The sequence below is a fragment of the Monodon monoceros genome, unplaced genomic scaffold, assembly GCF_005190385.1.
Source record: "Monodon monoceros isolate NGI ecotype Baffin Bay Population unplaced genomic scaffold, NGI_Narwhal_1 Super_Scaffold_18, whole genome shotgun sequence".
NCBI classification, from domain to species: domain Eukaryota; kingdom Metazoa; phylum Chordata; class Mammalia; order Artiodactyla; family Monodontidae; genus Monodon; species Monodon monoceros.
Window position 1 is genome coordinate 49,708,333 of NW_021703774.1, and position 20,688 is coordinate 49,729,020.

General features: G+C 38.3%; 1 protein-coding gene across 8 annotated transcripts in view; it reads right to left on the reverse strand.

The window, feature by feature from the left end:
* RASAL2 (RAS protein activator like 2) overlaps positions 1-20,688 on the reverse strand; it is a 387,077-nt gene that overhangs the window by 42,781 nt on the left and 323,608 nt on the right. For all 8 annotated transcript variants that reach the window (XM_029231144.1, XM_029231143.1, XM_029231145.1 and 5 more), the window contains one exon: positions 16,654-16,763. In XM_029231144.1, the coding sequence (XP_029086977.1) occupies positions 16,654-16,763 (110 nt within the window). The remainder of the gene's footprint in view (positions 1-16,653; positions 16,764-20,688) is intronic.

Below are 20,688 nucleotides of genomic sequence, written 5' to 3' on the forward strand. Positions count from 1 at the left end.
TATTTCCTTTTGTTCTACTGGATAAGACAATGACATGTTATATACTGTCAACAGAGCATATCAACTATAAATAACTAAATGCAAAAACAAATTTTAATGTAATTACCATACAAACTTTCCCAATATGCTTCATAGGAAGCCTGGTTGAGGCAACAGGATACTGTAATCTTTTCTAAACACATGAAACAACAGTTCCAGCCCGTTTTTCCCAGGAGGGGTTGCTTGTAGGGGAAAAGGCTATCCTGCTCTGGGAGTGAGCCTCTCAACAGGGAAGATGAAGGCATATTTAAAATAGGAGGTACAAAAGAAGGCTTACTTTTATGTTTTAAATTCTTTAGGAAAATATTCTAAAACATAAATTAATTTTATCTCAAACCAAATAAATGTCTACCTACATGAAGCAACTGTACAGCCATCTTGCAGTGTACCCCAAAATCATAGCAGTGCCACATGTCATGGTACAGCAAATCACTTTCTGAACTACATCTCAGAAAACAACTCTGTGTTTAGAAGACAAGAACCAATAGAAGATGGTTTCCCCTGCTGCCTTTGGTTACTGATAACATCTCTGGATAAATGTTTTCCAGGTGTAATTTCAAGTCTTCAGTAGAAGCAGAACAGAAACACATATAACAGAACATGAAGTCATTTTCCAAATAGGCTGCAGGACAGGTAATATTCTTCTTCTCTTCCTCAGGCTGCATCCAGCCCCTCAGGTAACAAAAACAAGGTTCCTGGGTTCTAGGCTGGGCCTGTTGCCATGGTGCTACACCTATAAGGAGATTAGAGCCAAAGGCAGCTGGGAGAAGCTGCAGCTTGAAGGACTCAAGGAGCATGCTCTGCAAATGTGACCATTTCAAGGCAGAAAGGAAAGAATAGCGACGCTCCACCCATTTCCAATGAACAATTTCGGAGTCAAAAGCTGTAGGAAAAAAACTGAGGCAACTCTGGTGGTGGAGGAGAATCTCTTAACTGTGCTAGAGAATGAAGCTGCGAAGCTTTAGATGTTTCCTAGATGATCCCCAGCCCGCTACTAAAAGGTATTTGCCACATCCCACCTTGCAAGTACAATCTTTCTCTCACATCCGTTTTATTTCCTTTGCAGTGCTTATCCTAGTTTAATGTTTCTAGGTACTATTTTCATTAACTTATCTGAGTTACATTTTTTTTCTTTCAGAGAGAGTTGGATAATTTTATTCACTGTATTTCCAGTGCTGAACAAATGTCATTTTGACATTTGTTGATATCTGTTTATGGCTGTATCTGGAAGGTTTAACTTCCAAATACAGCCATAAACAGATATCATAACCAAGCCACCTGGAATTAGAATTCAAAATTCTTCCTGGTTACAGAAACTTCAGCTGTTAATATGTATAGTTCAGGGTCTCCTATTGTTCAGCATTTATGTATGTTTGTGTGTATATACACACCTACGCCCATGAACTGAACACCAAAGTTGCTAATATGTGCAACACTGCTAATGAATAAATAAGCAAGCCCTTCCTGTATTGGGAAGAAAGTGTCTTGGAGAAGACAGAAGTAATTCCCAGAGAAGCAGGATTACAGTAAACAGGAAGATCAAGCAGCCTGGGAGTGGCAGCGGTGGGGAGGCATTATCTGTGCAAATATTTCTATATAATAGCATTAGTAAGCCCAAGTCCCCTCTAAGCATATTTACCTCCTCCTGTACCTCCCTATGAGTTGATTTTTCTTAGATCTGCTAATTAGAGTTTTAGCAGCTCTGTATGGCACTACAGTTTACTTCTCTAATGGAAAGCGGAATGTGGATTTATTGAGAGAAAAATAGGAGTTTAAAACGACGCTTCCCAGTCCAATCTGACAATGGCCATCAAGGAACCTAACCTCAAAAGTGGACGTTGTGAATCCCTTGACTACTGGTTCTCTTCCCAACCCCTGCACCCCTACTCCCCAACCCCCATCATCCCAAACACCATGGAATAATTCAGGGCTCAATGTGATAGGTAAGGGTTAAAAATCTAATTGCTTTGCTGATGAAGATTACCTGCTGCTTCTGACCTATTTAAGAGAGAAACTACAAGGCAGGAATAGCTTTCTATTACCCACTACAGTGAATTAATATTATATTGCTTTAACCCACATCACTATCTGAAATCAATCTTAAAAGGCAAAAGTGAAGGGGTTGGGGGTGAGGAGCCAACACACACACCACTGGATTCACTGAAGAAAAAAAGGAGTCAAAGAACTCTGATTAGTGCAATGTTAAGTAAAACAGCTGGATTTTTCCCAGCTCAACCATCCACTTTTTTAAAAAGCATACTTCCCCCAAAGCACCAGTGGTGCTTGGATGTGCTAGCTCAATCTGCCACATCTTTACAGATTCAGTTCCAAATGTGGGAAACTTTTAATTAAAAATATAACTGAAAAAAATGCTTATTGCCACACAAAATCCTGTACTCCAGTGCAGGTGAATTTCTGCTTGGCATGGCAGTTATGATTCTAGACTGCTTTGCTGAGTTCTTGGAAAGACAGCTCAGCCATAAACTGAGTACAGCAATATATGTTTGTATTCACCAGTATGTGTTCCTAAGGCACTTTACCTTGTTTGAAAATTTCCCAGGTACAAATTAATAATATTCAGTATCCTAATACTCTACGAATAAACTTACAAAGGGTCTAATCAGTTTTTTAAAAGTTGCATCTGAGCTTTCACTTTGGGAAAAAGGCAGCTTTACTTGCTCCCCAGATTTTATTGTTTTTCAACCTGGTATCTGTGAAACTATCCAACTGATGTTTTCTGTTTGAAAGAGCAGATCCTTTCCTATAGTACTGCATATAAAGCTTTCCCTACCTGGATTAAAAAAAAAAAAAAGAAAAAAAAGAAATTAGAGCTCATTCATCAGAGTTCTGCTTGTGTGCTAAAAAAAATGTGCCCCCGAGGATCCTGACAGCCCTAGCTGCACTGATTTACCTGCTGCAGTTAAAGCCAGTCCCTACTGCTTATACTACTCACTGGTTTTTATGTTTACTTAAAAAAATACCATACAACCACTCACACAAAAAGCTATTATGGGGCTTCCCTGGTGGCGCAGTGGTTGAGAGTCTGCCTGCCGATGTAGGTGGCACGGGTTCCTGCCCCGGTCCGGGAAGATCCCACATGCCGTGGAGCTGCTGGGCCCGTGAGCCATGGTCGCTGAGCCAGCGCGTCCGGAGCCTGTGCTCCGCAACAGGAGAGGCCACAACAGTGAGAGGCCCGCGTACCGCAAAAAAAAAAAAAAAAAAGCTATTATGGAAACGTAACATGTACTGCTGATCTTCCTTCTCTCTGTTCTCAGCCTCTGTTCTGACAGGATAGTCTAATGAACCCAGCTGCTAATGGTAAAGAAGGATGTTTGTCAGTCTGAGTTTTCACTTAAACTCATGGTAAGGAAATTTATCATCACGGTCAAAAACGACATTCAACCTATTTTTGGTACATATACATGTATACAGACAATTAAGACAAGCACAGAATGAAGACAAGATTATAAATACTAAAACATGTTCTGAAGGGCAGAAAACTCAACCAGCCTCCAATATGACAGGCACTAGGGAACAATCTCCTTACAGAAACTGTACCATATTGTAACACACCTTTTTTTGTTCTTAAATTGCAAATGGAATAAAATCTACTAGTACCTATTAAACAAATTCAATGTAAACACAACTATATTGAATTAAAAAAAAACCATGAAACTAAACCAAACCACACTCATAAACCACTCAATTAACATACTTACTAGTGTAAGAGTGAGTGGAAAGATTAGGTTTTTTTTTCTGAATTTAGGCTTTCAGCCTCATCGTTACCGTAAAATTAAGTATGGGTGAAAAGAGGGTAAGCAAGTTAGAGGGAATTCCCTGGTGGTCCAGTGGTTAAGACTCTGTGCTTTCACTGCCAAGGGCATGGGTTCAATTCCCGGTCAGGGAACTAAGATCCCACGAGGCCAAAAAAAAAAAAAAAAAAAAAAAAGAACTTAGACACGGATGAAGTTCAATGACACCTACTTCTTAATCATCCCTAAATTCATGACTATTTGCTTTCCCATTAGTTTCAGCCATTATTTGGTTGAATAAATGAATATATGTATGAATCCATCTATCCATTCAATAGTTACTTTGTACATTATGTGCCAGGCACTATACTAGATACCGATGCAAGGAAACAAAGGTGAAAAAGAAAGGCAAGGTCCTTGTACTCATACACAGTTTACAATCTAGTGAGTTAAAAATCTATTATAATACAATGGGATAACATCTAGGAAAAAGGATGCAATAGTGGCTCTGTGGGCACTTAGTAGGGGCCCTGGATCTTCAGCTGGGGATTCAAAGAAAGTTTCTTGGAGTTAAAAGTAATGTGAAGTTGTGAACTTAAAGGATGGAGTGGAATTAGCTCTATGAGGATGTGGAGGTACTGAGCATTCTAGAGGGAATGGCCAGCATGTGAGAAGGCCTGTAGTGAGAACATACAAATCTGGGGTGTTTGAGGAACTGAAAAGAATTCAGCAGTGTGGCTCTGGTGCAGTGTAGATGTGTGTTGGGGCTGAGAGAAGAGGCATGGGGAATAATGAGGCTTGAGAGATACCATGATGGGACCCGTAGTAACGTGGGTGTTCCAATTTGATCACAAGGCCAGTGGATGGACATAGAAAGGTTGTGGGTGGTGGAAGGTGAATGACATGATCAGATATGTGCCTTGGCAAGAGTATACTTTGGCTAAAAAATGGAGAAAGAGAGGGGTACACAGAGGAGAGAGAAATAATGAAAGACTTAGAGAGTGGTTCATAGGTTATGATAGTAACCTGAGTAAAGATCACAAACTAGATCAGCAGAAATACAGAAGTGGATGGATTTGGGGGTAATTAGGCGGTAAATAGGCCTTAATGATTGCAATGCTGGAGGCATCAGGGAGAGGGTAGAGTCAAGGTTGAGCCACTGGGTAGAAAGATGGTAATGTCCTTTACAGAGATGGGAAGTGAGAGGCAATGTTGGTTGAACCAACGGGGGAAATAAAATCAAGTTTAGTACAAGTTTGAAGTTCCTATGGGAGTAGATGTTTGTCGCAGACTGAATGTCTCACCCCAAAATGTATGTTGAAATGCTAACCTCCAATGTGATTGTATCAGGAAGTGTGACCTTTGGGAGGTGATCAGGTCAGGGGGGTGGAGCCCTCATGAAGGGGATTAGTGCCTTTATAAAATAGACCCCAAAGAGATCCATCACCCATTCCCCCATCTGAGGACACAGAGAAAAGGAAGCCTTTTGAACCAAGAAGCAGGTCCCTACCACACACTGAATCTGCCAGAACCTTGATCTTGGACTTCCTAGCCTCCAGGACTGTGAGAAATAAATTTCTGTTGATTGTAAGCTATCTAGTCTATGATGTTTTATTACTGCAGTCTCAACAGACTAAGACAATGTGAATACTGAAATAGAACATGTAGACTGAGAAATGCTAACATTTAAATCTACAAAACTGACAGAAGAGACTGAAGAATCTGAAAGACAGAAGGAAAACCAGGAGACTCAAGTATCATAAAAGCCCAGGGAAGAGAACTCTTAAAAAGGATGGTTGTCCATTACTGTAGAAGATAGAGTGTGTTAAAATATTAACAGTAGCCACTGGGTATATGAACTGAGAGGTAATTGGAGATAATTGTAGCAGTTTCAGTGAAATGACGAGGACAAAAATGAGACTCCAGACAGTTGAGAAAATGAATGGGATATGAGAAAGTGGAGACTAACTCATAAAGTCTGATGGTGAAGGGGTGACAACTGGGAAACAGCTACAGGGAGGCATGAGGTTGAAATGGGGTTGAAGGAGGTATTCTCTAATTATTTTTTCCCCTTAAATAATAAAGTAATAAATGCTTTCGGTAATAAATGCCAAGAGCTCAGAAGGACAGAAGGTGAAAAATAAGGGTACCTCCCTCAATCTCCTACGGAAAATACTATTAATGATTTTTGTGACCTCTCCAGAAATTTTTTGTACACAGACAACCAAATATTATACATATACATGTATGTGTGTGTATGTGTGTGTGTGTATGTATGTATACACATACAAATGAGATTCTACCATACTTTTTTTCCTTAAGAGTATATTTTGGAATTTTGTCTACACTGGAACATATAGATATAAATTGCCGCTTTTTAATGATCACTCTGTATTCCCTTATATGGGTCTATAGAAGTTTAACCAATCCTTGATGACCGTCTAAGTCTCTTTTCTTTTCTCTTTTTTTTTGGTGATCACCACCGAGGTTCAAAAAGTATCTTAGTACATATACCTTGAAGCACATGTTTAAGTATTCATGCTTTAAATTTCCAGGTGTGAAACTGCTAGATCAAAGGGCACATACATTTAAAGTTCTGATATTGCTAATTTATCCTCCATAATAGATGGCATCAATTTAAAGTCCTACCAATAGTGCATGTCTCTATACACTATCACCAAAATGAGATATGGCTACACTTCAAACATCTTTGCCAGTATAACTGGTAAAAAAGGGTATTTCATTTCTATACTATTGCTTTAGTATGAATTTCTTTAGTTATGAGGTTGAGGACATTTAAACATGTATATTGGCAATCTCAGTTCTCTTTTCTGTGAATTATGAACTGTTATTTCATGTTCTTAAACCATTTTTCTAATTGTTTAACTTAACTTATATGTATTGATAAATATTATGTAAATTAAGTAAATTAGTACTTTTTCTGTCATATTTGTAATTATTTCCCCCAGTTTATGCTTAGAAAAGGTTCTTCCATTCCAAGAGCATAAGAAATCCAGCTATATTTTCTTTTACTGATTCTATTTTAATTTTTCTTCCAAACCACTTGGATTTGGAGGGAAGGGAAGATGACAGGAGCATAGTAGGGAGTTTGCTTTATATTTTACCAAATCGTGAAAATATAATGACCATAAATTGACTCACTGATTATTACTGCATAGTATTCTACTCTTATTAAGAGTTGTTGTTTGGGGCTTTTCTGGTGGCGCAGTGGTTGAGAGTCCGCCTGCTGTTGCAGGGGACACGGGTTCGTGCCCTAGTCCGGGAAGATCCCACATGCCGCGGAGTGGCTGGGCCCATGAGCCATGGCCGCTGAGCCTGCGCGTCTGGAGCCTGTACTCCGCAACGGGAGAGGCCACAACAGTGAGAGGCCCGCGTACCGGAAAAAAAAAAAAAAAGTTGTTGTTTGAATATGTTTGTGTGTATATATATGTGTGTGCATGACTTTTCTGTTTGATCTTTCCTTCTTTCTCAATCATTTTCTCAGGAGGTTAGGCTTCCTATCAACACATGCAACAAAGAGGATAATGGAAAAGGCAATCAACTTGGACTCAAAAGCCCTACGTATTCATGTCAGCTCAAATCACTCATTAGCCATGTGACGTGGAACAAATAATTTATTCCTTCTAAACCTTAGTTATCTCATTTGTAAAATGTGGATAATGATTTCTGTTCCTATACCTCCCACAGTTATTGTGAAAATCAAACGCAATCATCTATGATTTTACAAATATCTCATAAACTACAGTACCATACAAATGGGACTATCATTGCAAACACAGTTTTTCAAAGTGATATGACAAGCATTAGTTCATTTTATGTAAACTATTAGGTTAGGATAGCTATTCCCAAATATATTCCTTGCTGGAAGAATATGAAGATAGAAGGTATAAATGTATGGAAATAATTTTTTTCTATTAAGATAAAGCATTCTAACGAATTTAAAATGCTATCATGACATAATTAGAAACTTCAATTGGATTTTAGTTCACAAAACTAAGGGCTCCTTAACTGGTCCATATCAGTAAACACTGGTAAGGGAAACTATAATCTAGTTTCAATTAATCAATACAGCTAGGCTGTATTGATTAATTAATGGCCTGGAATCCAATAATTTCTGAGAAGTTGTCATTCTATCCAAGTACACCATAGTGAAGGAGATTCTTCTTCTCTATTATCTGGAATTTGTTTGGATTCTTCCCTTTTGTGTCAGGCCAAGAAATTAAGTTCCTTAATAGGACAGGCAGGTGGTAGGGGGTGGGGATACAAAGACTGTACACTTGCGGAGCTTCCCATCTGCTGCAGTAAGCAGAAACATGAAAAGATAAATTCAATAGAAAGCAGTCAGTCCTATAATAAGGTGTATACAGTTGGCCATGGGTGGATAGGGTATATGGGGTAGATGCTTAGTCTAGAATGATGCACAGGAAGAACAAGGAAAAGAAGTCAGGGAGCATATGACTCCTGACTTGGGTACTGTTGCATGTCAAAGGACACGGTGTAGGAATAGCATATGGTATTTGGGATAGAGAGGGCAGGAATATTAAAAGTAGAGAAATATGAAACAGTTTAGTAAGTAAATGATGGACTTCTGGTAGGAGTGGTAGGAGATAATGCTGAGAGTTAGGGAATGGACAGAGCCATGTTCCATTTTGTATGTTATGCTCAAGACTGTAGATTAGTGAAAGTATTATATACATATGTGATGAGATATTAAAATTGAAGTTTCAAATTGAGAGTCTAAGGTAAAACAGGTGCATGCCGCAGTGAAGTACCAAACTGTAGAATCTACAAAGGAAATGTTTTGCAACCTATTCCATTACCTTGAACCTTTCAGTCAGAGCAGGACTATAAAAAGTGGTGACAGTATGGAGAAGGGAAAGGATTTTGTGAGAGATAATTTTTGGAGAAAGCTGTGAGGCTCATCCCTCCCATCCCCCCTTCCCCCAAACATACACAAGGGATATTGGTAGGGAATGCCTACAAGGTGGGGTTTGATTTTATCTGGGAAATCTAGAGGATGAGAAATGACTAACTGTTGGTAGCACAGCCCAAGTTGATACTTTTGGATTAGGCTGCACTCCTAGAGGTTTGTCAGGGCAAAGGATGTGTGAATATTTCCTGTAGACCAGAGGACTGGAAGGGTGAAGACTAGAACAGCAAAAATTCCTTCCTAGAAACTGTGGAAGGAGTTGCAAGTCAACACCTAGAATAGAAATGTACCCATGAAACTCAAAAAAACCATAGATGAGAGTTCCTCAAAGATGAGACATTTCTAAAGAATTCTTCAAAGTACCTCATGATAGAAGAGTCAGCTTTAAACATCTGCCAGACTCAGAGAGCATTATGGAACGCTAAGATAGTACTAAAACTTTTCTTATTACCTTTCCCCTCCTTTCTGTCTCTCCCCTTCCCCCAAATCTGGAGGGCACCTAAAACCACGGGTAGTTAAGCTGGATGCAAAGAGTAGATGAGAAGAGAGAAGTAAGTCGTTTATAATACTCCCTTTTCCAAAAGCAGACTGTCTGCAATTGGCTTGGCTGGGCTAAGTATGAAGTTTTGATTACTATCTCGAAGTGAACACCAATAGGCTCAGAGTCAAGACCTTTGATTTAGAGTAACCATGGATTAGCTACATGGATCATAGACCTAAATATAAAAGCTAAAAATCATAAAACTTCTAAAAGAAAACAGAGGTGAAAATGTCTTGGGACACACACACACACACACAAAACCCATAAAGATTGCTGGTGGGAATGTAAAATTGAACAGGTACTCTGGAAAATAGTTTGGCAGTTTCCTCTAAACCTAAACAAGTACTTATCATACAACCCAGCAATTGCACGCTTGCGTATTTACTGCAGAGAAGTGAAAACTTATGTGTACACAACTGTTCACAGCAGCTTTATTCCTAACAGCTAAAAATCAGAAACCAGTGTTCTCCAGTAGGTGATTGGTTAACAAATTTTGATACATCCATAAAATGGAATACTACTCAGCAATAACAAGAAACACACTATTGATAGATGCAACAATTTGGAGGGATTTCAAGGGCATTTTATTTAGTGAAAGAAAACGCCAATCTTAAATGGCTACACACTATATGATTCCATTTATATAACATTCTTGAAATAACAAAACCATAGAGGTAGAAAACAAAAAGTGGTTGCTAGGGGACAGGGATGGGTGTGGGGAGGTGGGTATGACTGTAAAGAGTAGCAGAGGGAGCTCTTTTCTGATAATGGAATAATTCTGTATCTTGATCGTGGTGGTGGTTACACAAATCTATACATAGGATTAAATTGCATAAAATTATAAACACACACAAATGGGTGCACATAAAAATTGGTGAAAAATAAAATCTGTAGTCTAGTTAACAGTATTGTACCAATGTCAATTACCTGGTCTTGATATTACACTACAGTTATAAGATATCACTATTGGGGGAAGTGCTTGCAAGACTCTACAACTTCTTGTGAGTATACAAATTAAAAAAAAAAGAGTTAAAAAATTAGTTCTAATTAGGAGAAACTCAAGAAGCTGAGTATATACACCCTACAAATGAACACTACACTTATTCTTAGGTATCCTCCTGACAAAGAATAAGCGGACTACTTTAAAACCATGCTTTGTCAGTGAGCCTCAGAATCGAAGACATTACTGCAAAGGTTTTTACTTGAAGGACGTTTGAAGGAGTTGAGAAAATTCTATTCCATGTGCTTATCTTTACCTCAAGACTTGGTAAATTTAAGTAGCACTTCCAGAGTAAGGTTGGCAACCTGACAGGCATTCGAAATCCTGGAATGCCTGACAATCCTGTATAACCACGGTTTTTCAGCATTTCCTAGTTTTTCAAACTTTTCAAAGTGCATTTCAATATAAGGCAGAAATAAGGCAGAGTCTTCTCCTGTCCCAACACCCTTCCACATGACATGGCTTTAATGTGAAAATGCTGCCAATATTGATTCTAGGAAATCACTTTACTGGCTTTTATCTGATTAGATGGCTTTGGAACAATGATGATTTTGTGACATCCTATTGATTTTGCCTCTAAAATGTTTCTCCTATCTTGTCTCTGACTCTTCATTCCCATTGCCAACTACCCTCTTTAGAGTCTTTCTTATTTCCTACAATAGCTTTTTTTTTTTTTTTTTTCTAATCAGTCTCCCAAACTTAGTCTCTGTAAACCAAGTAATTTGAAATTCTATTGTTGGATTAATCTATAATTGGCACAATTCTGATTAGGTCACTTCCGTGCTCAAAAATGTTTAAAGACCCCTCATTGCTTATACAATAAAATCCAAACTCCTCATCTGACATTCAAGGACTGTCCTGTGTATGGAATACTGTGTTGAAAATAACCTCCACTCAGAATTTTGAAAACACTGCTCCACTGACTTTTGATTTTCAATACGCTATTGAGAATTCCAATGCAATCCTTTCATACCTCCTTTGTATGTAACCTATTTTTTCTTTCTAGAAGCTTTTAAGATTTTTTTTTTAAAGCCTTGGTGTTGTGTTCTTTCATGATGATGTGAATTGGTGTGTGTGTGTGTGTGTGTGTGTGTGTGTGTGTGTGTGTGTTGGAAAGTCTTTTATCATTCACTGTATTGGGAATTTGGTGGCCTTTCCAATCTGGATATTTATATTTTCTTGTTTTGGGAAATTTTCTTGTATTATTTCTTTGACAATTTCCTCTCCAAAGTTTTCTAATAAAACTTTCCTTTTACTAGAACCTTTTGGATTGATTTTCTCATTTTCTGTTCTACTTGCTGGGAGATTGACTTGAATTTAGGTTTTATTTCAATTTCCAAGCTCTCTTTCTTGTTTCTTTGAGGTTCCTTTTCTTATAGCATTTTATTGTTTCATAGATGCACTATCTTATCTTTTGAAAATATTTATTATGCTTTGAAGTTGTTTTTGGCTCTATGCATTGTCTCTGTTTCTTCTGGGTTCTTTTTTCTCTCTCCTATTTATTTGTTTTTCTCTCTGCCTTTCATGTTGAAGAATTTCCTCAAATATCTGGAGATTCTTGGCCATCTGTTTATATTTAAGATTAAAGCACTAAAAAACTCAATGGAAGCTTTGTGTGCTGGAATAGAGCTTACAGATTAGTGAGTTTCACTGCAGAGTACTTCCTGGCCAGCTGTTGTTTTTTTAAAAAAAATTAACATCTTTATTGAGATATAATTAACATACCATAAAATCTACCCATTTAAAGTGTACCATTTTCAGTATATTCAGAGCTGTGCAATTATCACCACAGTCTAAGCTTAAAACATTTCATCACTCCAAAAAGAAACTTCATGTCCATTAGCAGTCATTCATCACTTTCCCCTGCCCTATATCCCCAGCCTCTGGCAACCATTAATCTACTGTCTCCATAGATTTGCCTATTCTGGACATTTCACATAAATGGAATTGTACATTATATGGTGTTTTGTGATTGGCTTCTTCCACTTTGTATAAAGTTTTCAAGGTTTGTCCATGTTGTAGCATGTACCAGTACTTCATTCCTTTTTATGACTGAATAATATAGCGTTGCATGGATATATCATGTTTTGTATATCCATTCATCAGTTGATGGACATTTGGGTCATCACCACTTTGGGGCTACTATAAACAATGTTTACGAACATTCATGTTACAAATTTTTGTGGGGACATACGTTTTTCACTTCTCTTGGATATACTTAGGAGTAGAATTACCAGCTGACATTTTAACGTGGGAACATAAATGTTGGTATCTGTAGGTCTTTTTATCTGGTTCAGTTTCTCAAATTTGCTGTGTGATGAATGTAAGCCTGGCTGCTGGCCTGCTGGAGCTGGGTGGGAGCTGAATCTTTTCAGAGTTCTGGGGGTGAGTGGGTAAATCAATCTCTTTCTTCTGTTAGAGATGCTAGCTGTCTTCCTAATGCCCATCTTTTCCTCCTTCCTTAATAACAGACTCTTGTATTATTGGGGGCAACAACGTACCCATGTATAACAGTTCCCAGTCTCTCTTGCAGATAAAAGTGACAATGAGAAGCCACTGGGTGAGGTTTCAGGGAAATTGCTCTAAAGGGAGATAACTTGGTTGGAAGACAGGTGTCCTTTTATGGGCCCCTCTTTTCTGGTACCTGAAACATGGGTGCTATGGCTGGAGCTCCAGTAGCTAACTTGTGTTCATAAAGAGATCCTTGAAGATCTTGAGAATGGCAGAGGAAAAAGCCCACAAAGAGCCCTGAACCCTTAGTCCTAGACTGCCCACCCTCAGACTTCTTATAGGTGAGGAAAATATAACTTTACTTTGTTTAAGCCATTACTGTTTTGAGTATCTGTTAATTAGCAACTGATCTGAATCATTAAGCGATAGACATTTTTTCAGAATTTCCTTCTGCAGGCAACTACGTCTGATCTTCCTCTAATTTTTTTTTTTTTTGCGGTGCGCGGGCCTCTCACTGTTGTGGCCTCTCCTGTTGCAGAGCACAGGCTCTGGACGTGCAGGCTCAGCAGCCATGGCTCACGGGCCTAGCCACTCCGCGGCACGTGGGATCTTCCCGGACCGGGGCAGGAACCCGTGTCCCCTGCATCGGCAGGCAGACTCTCAACCACTGCGCCACCAGGGAAGCCCTGATCTTCCTCTAATTTTAAGTAATCTATCATTCAGATTTATCCTAGTTTCATCAAAGATGGAGTTCATATTTCTGTTTCTTACACTGAGTCATTTGTAAGACAAAAACACACAAAGTTTTTTACCTATCAATGTAAAAATTGGAACTTTACCTTTCCAATCATTTCCTACCTCACTCCTTTATATACCATGAACTATTCAGTATTTCTTTTCAAGCTCTGTAGTTTCCTGTTTTCTTCTTTTGCTCATTATTTCCATTCTGAGGAATGCTCTTTCCATGTGTCTGTTTCTCAGTTCAAATTATACCTGCTTTTTTAAGGTTCAACTCACAGGCCACTGCCCTCTAAGGTCTTTCTTGGTCCACCTAACAAGAAGTAATCTCCCCTCCCCTATACCATTTCTTCCTGAGTATTTACTTCTTCTACTGGACACCTTGAGGTTGGGGCTGTGTCTTTAGTACTCTATATTCCCTGGTAGCAAATGGCTTTCTAGTCTGTACATAACTGTCACAATTAGATATGTTACTGTGTATCAAGAAATTTGGTTCTTAAAATTATTTGGCAAAGTTTTACTCCTTATGCCAATGCCCCACAACTTCACAAAGGAAATTCTGAGTTTAAGCATCATCATAAATTGATCCCCAAAGCAACATTGGTACCAAATTCCATCAGGGCCTTAGAGCAGAGTCTACGACTTGCAGATCACTGGGCTAGACAAACCTGGAGGGTCTTTTTGATCAATTAGGTCTGCATGTTAAAATACCCTATGTTCTTTTGCACAGAAAAGCTTACTTATCATATGTAGTAAACCTTCTTTAGATGAAATCAACTCATTTACAACTGTTTTTCTGCCATCTGAAAGCAGTAACTCAGACCTTGTGAGGATAATTTTATCTTTTTAAAATGTAATGAGTGCAGATAAGGTTTGTTGTTATCAAAAAGCCTGAAGAATTCAAAATATCATGATCACTACTTCATTATCCTCCTAATACCCCAGGCAGAATATTTCCTCCTCCTGAAGAAGTAAGATATAGTGATTTGAACAGCATCATAATGAGAAATTTAATGAGAAAGAGATCCCTGACTTCTTGAGTTCAGTGTTCTGGTCAAATTTGGCCAGGTAAGCCAACAAAGAAGAAGACCGACATGTTGGAACAAATGAAAATCTAAAACTTCTATATAATTCAGAGACATGATTTAAAAACACAAGAAACAGACTGGAAGAAAATTTTAACAACGTGCATAATAGTGGCTTACAATCCCTAGTAATAATAAGCACTACTTCAAAGCATAAGAAAAAGGACAAATAGCTCAATAGAAGATGGCAAAGGGATGAATAATCAAGTCATAGAAGAAGAAAACTTGTGAAAAGATGTTCAACTTAGTAGGCATTAGGTAACTACAAATTAAAACAAAGAAATGCCCCCCACCTGCCTTTTTTGTGAGAGGCAATATAGCATAAATTAAAAAATGTAGGCTCAAGAGCTAGAATTCTTGGATTGGAACCACAGTACTGCCATCTTCTAAGCTGTGTGAACTTGTGCAAATTACTAATTTCTCTGTTTCAGTTTTCTCATCTTCAAAATGAGGTCATGACTGTAACTAGGGTTGTTGTGTTGATTAAATGACTTCATTTATGTAAAGTGCTTAGAACAGTGTATGGCACATAGTACATACTGTATATGTGTTTATTATTACTATTCATCCATCATACTGATAAAATGTAAATGGTTGTGTGAATGATAAAAGTAATTTTAAAAAATAGATGTATAGTTGATTTATAGTGTGTTAATTTCTGCTGTACAACAAAGTGATTCAGTTATATATATATAGTTCCCTGTGCTATAGAGTAAAATCTAAGGGAAAAATATGAGAATAAAAGATCTTTTTTTAATGATTACCTTAAAACAAAAAGGTATAAAAGACATATTTAACAATACAATTACACCGCAAATTGAACATACTTGCAAATTTCACAGAACACCTCTAACGTGGTTCAGGGATAAGAAGAGCTGATAAAGCAGTAGCCTCTTATCAACTCAGTATGGGGGACAAGTTACTTCACATATAAAACGAGAGTAATTCTCTGCCTGGCCAATCTATAATTTGCCGTTATAGAGATTATAATCTATATTTCTGTTTGTTATGCAGATAACTGGAAATAATGGACTTATTACCAAAAGTAAAAAAAAAAACAAACATACACCCAAGTATAAATAAGAGTATAATTATGAAAGGCAGACATGAGTTTAAATCAAAGCTCTACTCTTAGCTGTGTGACCATGGGCAAGTTTCTCAATCTCTTTTGCCTTAGTTCCTTATCTGTAAAATGAGGATAATAATAGTATCTAGGGCTGTATTACATAAGATACTACATTAAAAATACTTGGCACAGAGTAAGCACTCAATAAATACTGGTGATGGTGGTGATGTGTCAAGACACAACAAGTACCATTTCCTAAATTTTGAACATTGTAGAGACGTGAAGTATTACAAATGTGTCCTAGCATACATTCAATCATTTTAGAGGGTTGTTATCCTTAGCAAGCCATGCATTTGAGGTTTGCTTAAGCTGGTAGTCCTAATTATTGAAATCCAGGCTTCCTTTTCATACATATCTTCTAGATGTGACTGCAAATTAATGAGACTGAGTCCATATACTATACACAATGAACAATGCAGCAGTGAAGACCATGGATTCTTAGAGCCAAATTGCCCAAGTTTAAATACCATTTTTGCTATTTACTAAGCAGTATAACCTTGGGCAAGATTACTTAACTTCTCTGTTCCTCAGACTTGTCATCTATAAAATGGTGATAATATTAATATTTCTCTTACAGGGTTATTATTAAGATTAAACAAGAAAATGCATATAAAGCACTTAGTACAGTGCTCAAAAAAATGTTAGCTATAGCCATCATCATCCCTTATGGTCATCCTACAAAAGAAAGATACACCTCTGACCACTAGAACTTGATTCGACAGAAACAGCACAACCGATTCTTAAATTAGTTCTTAGGTATCCACACACTCCCCAATATTGTAAGATTTTTAAACTGGTTGGATATTTAAGCCAATATTTTGTACCTTGCCTCAATATGAGCAAGACAAAGAAGTAAATTTTGTATCAGATCTTTCCAACTATCATTGATGCAAAGTTAATGAAGACTAAAATGCCTTATCAAAATGCACTGTAAAATTTCTTTCTTTGTTTTAAGCAAGTGAACTCCTACCTGTCATCTGTATTGCGAAGGGAGGGAAGCCGAAAGCTCGTGTTTCGGTCAAGCTTTGATTGGCTTTTGGTCCTCTTGATGGAGCCTTTCAGGCGCTTGCTGAAGAAACCCTAGAATGAAAAGGCAGAAAGTGATGGGAAGAAGAATCAAAAGGGAACCTTGCTGTCTCCTAACTCATCTGCACTGCCTTTGCAAAAGATACTCAGATTCTTATAATGAAGACCAGAAACAGAATTCAGCTTTTAATTTTTTAATTTGTAAAATACAGCTGCTGGAAACTACCTGATAATGTGATAAAAATTTTTTTCTTCTATGATAATTGGGAGAATTAAACTTTTAAAAAATTTATTTATTTTTAAACATCTTTATTGAAGTATAATTGCCTTACAGTGTTGTGTTAGTTTCTACTGTATAACAAAGTGAATCAGCTATATGTATACATATATCCCCATATCTCTTCCCTCTTGCGTCTCCCTCCCACCCTCCCTATCCCACCCCTCTAGGTAGTCACAAAGCACCAAGCTGCTTTCCCTGTGCTATGCAGCTGCTTCCCACTAGCTATCTATTTTACATTTGATGGCGTATATATGTCAAGAATTAAACTTTTTTTTTTTTTTTTTTTTTTGCGGTACGCAGGCCTCTCACTGCTGTGGCCTCTCCCGCTGCGGAGCAAAGGCTCCGGATGCACAGGCTCAGCGGCCATGGCTCACGGGCTCAGCCGATCCGCGGCATGTGGGATCCTCCCAGACCGGGGCACGAACCTGAGTCCCCTGCATTAGCAGGCGGACTCTCAACCACTGTGCCACCAGGGAAGCCCAAGAATTAAACTTTTAGATGGCACTTAATTTCTTATTTCTTAAACAGTTTCTATACTAGCTATGGTAAAGAAACTTCTAACTTCTAAGGTAATATGTTGGTGGTCTCAGCAGTGGCAAAATCTGATCTATGTCACCTTGGATATGGTACTTGTGAAGTTAAATTTTAAATGTAGTTTAACTATTTTAAAATGAAACAGGTATGTATCATGTATGAAACCAGTGAAGCACCCAGACTTCAGAAGAACAAAGTGCCTTATAGTTTTTAGCCCTGCTTACCTTCTGCCACTTCCACCAAACTATCTAGAGTGCCTTGAACATCTTCCTAGTCTTAGCACCTGGCAAATAATGGGCATTCAAAAAAGTTTGTTGAATAAAAGAATAAATGCAAGAATGAATTGGCAGTTCTACTGTTGGCAGATGAAAGGACATCTTATAGAAGTATATCAAAATGTCTTGACAAAAGACTATAATTCAAAGAAAAGTACTTTGATGTATGGAATTGACTCTAATCACCTTGTAATGAATATTAGCTTATAGAAGCTGTGTACAATAAATATTTCCATAAGGAAGAAAAAAAAAGACTAGGCCAATACCAGCACATCAAATCTGTTATATTCTTTTAGTTACCATTAAAGCCCACTGTTTTGGGGTGAAGACTATATTAATCATGATAAGCTAGGTTATGCTTATCTAATAACCCCACAATCTTACTGGCATAAAATGTACTATGTGTCTATGAGCAGGTCAAATATGTTGGGGACCTGGCACTATGCTGTCCTCACTCAGGGACTTAGGCTAAGGGAGGCTCCATCTTTGTGCTTCTATTAGTTGCTGCCTCAGGATAAAGGAAGTGTGGTAAATTTTATACTTGCTCTTAAAGCTTCATGTCATTAGTGGTCTCATTTTATTGGACAAAAAAGTCACATGACCACACCTAACTTCAACAGGGAAAGAATGTACAATCCTATAATGTATCTAGAAAGAGATATTTGGTGAACAGTAGTGTGGACTACCACAGTGCTTTTCCATGCCAAGTAAACACACAAGCACTGCTAGAGAAAAAATGGAAACAAACTTATTTGAATCAGAAGTAGAGCTATTTAGCTGACTGAAGAAAAATGCTTATGTTATTTCTTGTACTTATAGCCCAAAGAATAAGGGTAAAAACTAGAAAATATCACATAGACATAATTCCTTAAGCTGTTCTTTATTCCCCAGGCTGTTTTTTACTGTAGGTGTATTGAGATTGATTGGAGGGAAAAAAAACAGGGCTATTTTTTAAAGTACTATATTTCTGGGCTTCCCTGGTGGTGCAGTGGTTGAGGGTCCGCCTGCCGATGCAGGGGACACGGGTTCGTGCCACGGTCCGGGAAGATCCCACATGCCGCGGAGCGGCTAGGCCCATGAGCCACGGCCGCTGAGCCTGCGTGTCTGGAGCCTGTGCTCCGCAATGGGAGAGGCCACAACAGTGACAGGCCCGCGTACCGGAAAAAAAAAAAAAAAGTACTATATTTCTTAGAGACAGGCATTTGCCTGATCTCCTGTATAATCTTAGCATCATTAGGGAAAGTCACTGTCATCTGTTCTCTAAGGCAAAGGCTTTATTTACTACTTTCTATGATTCAATCAAGATGAGTCACCACATTTCCTTGTAAATGTAGTCAGCAAACCAGACCTAAATTTATAGAATTCTATTAGGATCATTTATAGTTGGTTCAAAAACCACTGGCCTAAGTTGAGATTCAGCCTAAGGACTGGACCAAATACCATATATAAATACAGTTCTAACACACTACAGTTAAGCAGTTAATTGAGAATTTACTAGTAGATGTTCACTCATATAGTACTTTACCTTCCTGTGGCACTTATTGTATAATACTTCATATTTTAATCCATTTGTTTATTAAGTATTTATTTTATGTGTATATGTTATAAAGCATCGTACTAGGTGTTGTAAGGGAAACAAAGATAAAACAAACACAAACTCTGCCCTCAAAGAGCCTGTAGTTTAATATAAGATTAGAAATAAATACAAATATAAATGACACAACATGTATTGGGAAGGTACACGCTCTTAATGCCTGGCATATTTAATCACAAAATAACACTATCATATTTCTTTGAATCTAGGACACCAGTGATTGTAAGTCACACCATTATTTTATGTATACAAAGAAAAAAGCAGCCAATTAAACTATAACAATGCCTTACCACTTAGAATTTTTATTTTGTATTAAATAAGTTTTTTAAAGACTTACTTTGGCTGGTTTTGTCATATATCACAGTGTACACACAAAAAGAACATACACAAAATCAGTTAAGGTATCCCTAAAGCATCTTCAGTCTTCTGAACTATATTTTGACTCAGAGTACCTGTTGTTCATGTTTTTCCACAGAATACCATGATATATTCTTTCTTTCAAAAACGTTGATGACAAATGGCATATGATAAAAGAGTAATTTGAGGGAGACTGGTTCAAGATGGCGGAGTAGAAGGACATGCTCTCACTCCCTCTTGTGAGAGCACTGGAACCACAGCTAACTGCTGAACAATCATTGACAGGAAGACACTGGAACTGATCAAAAAAGATACTCCACATCCAAAGACAAAGGAGAAGCCACAGTGAGACGGTAGGAGGGGCGCAATAACAATAAAATCAAATCCCATAACTGCTGGGTCAGTGACTCACAAACTAGAGAACACATACCAGAAGTCCACCCACTGGAGTGAAGGTTCAGAGTCGCACGTCAGGCTTCCCAACCTGGAGGTCAGGCAATGGGAGGAAGAATTCCTAGAGAATCAGACTTTGAAGGCTAGCGGAATTTGATTGCAGGATTTCAACAGGACTGGGGGAAACAGAGACTCCACTCTTGGAGGGCACACACAAAGTAGTGTGCGCATAGGGAGCCAGGAGAAGGAGCCGTAGGAGACTGAACCAGGCCTACCTGCTGGTGTTGGAGGGTCTCCTGCAGAGGTGGGGGGTGGCTGTGTCTCACTGTGAGGACAAGGACACTGGCAGCAGAAGTTCTGGGAAGTACTCCTTGGCGTGAGCCCTCCCACAGTCTGGCATTAGCCCCACCAAAGAGCCCGGGTAGGTCCCAGTGTTGGTCACCTCAGGCCAAACAACCAACAGGGAGGGAACCCAGCCCCACCATCAGCAGACAAGTGGATTAAAGTTTTACTGAGCTCTGCCCACCAGAGCAAGAGCCAGCTCTA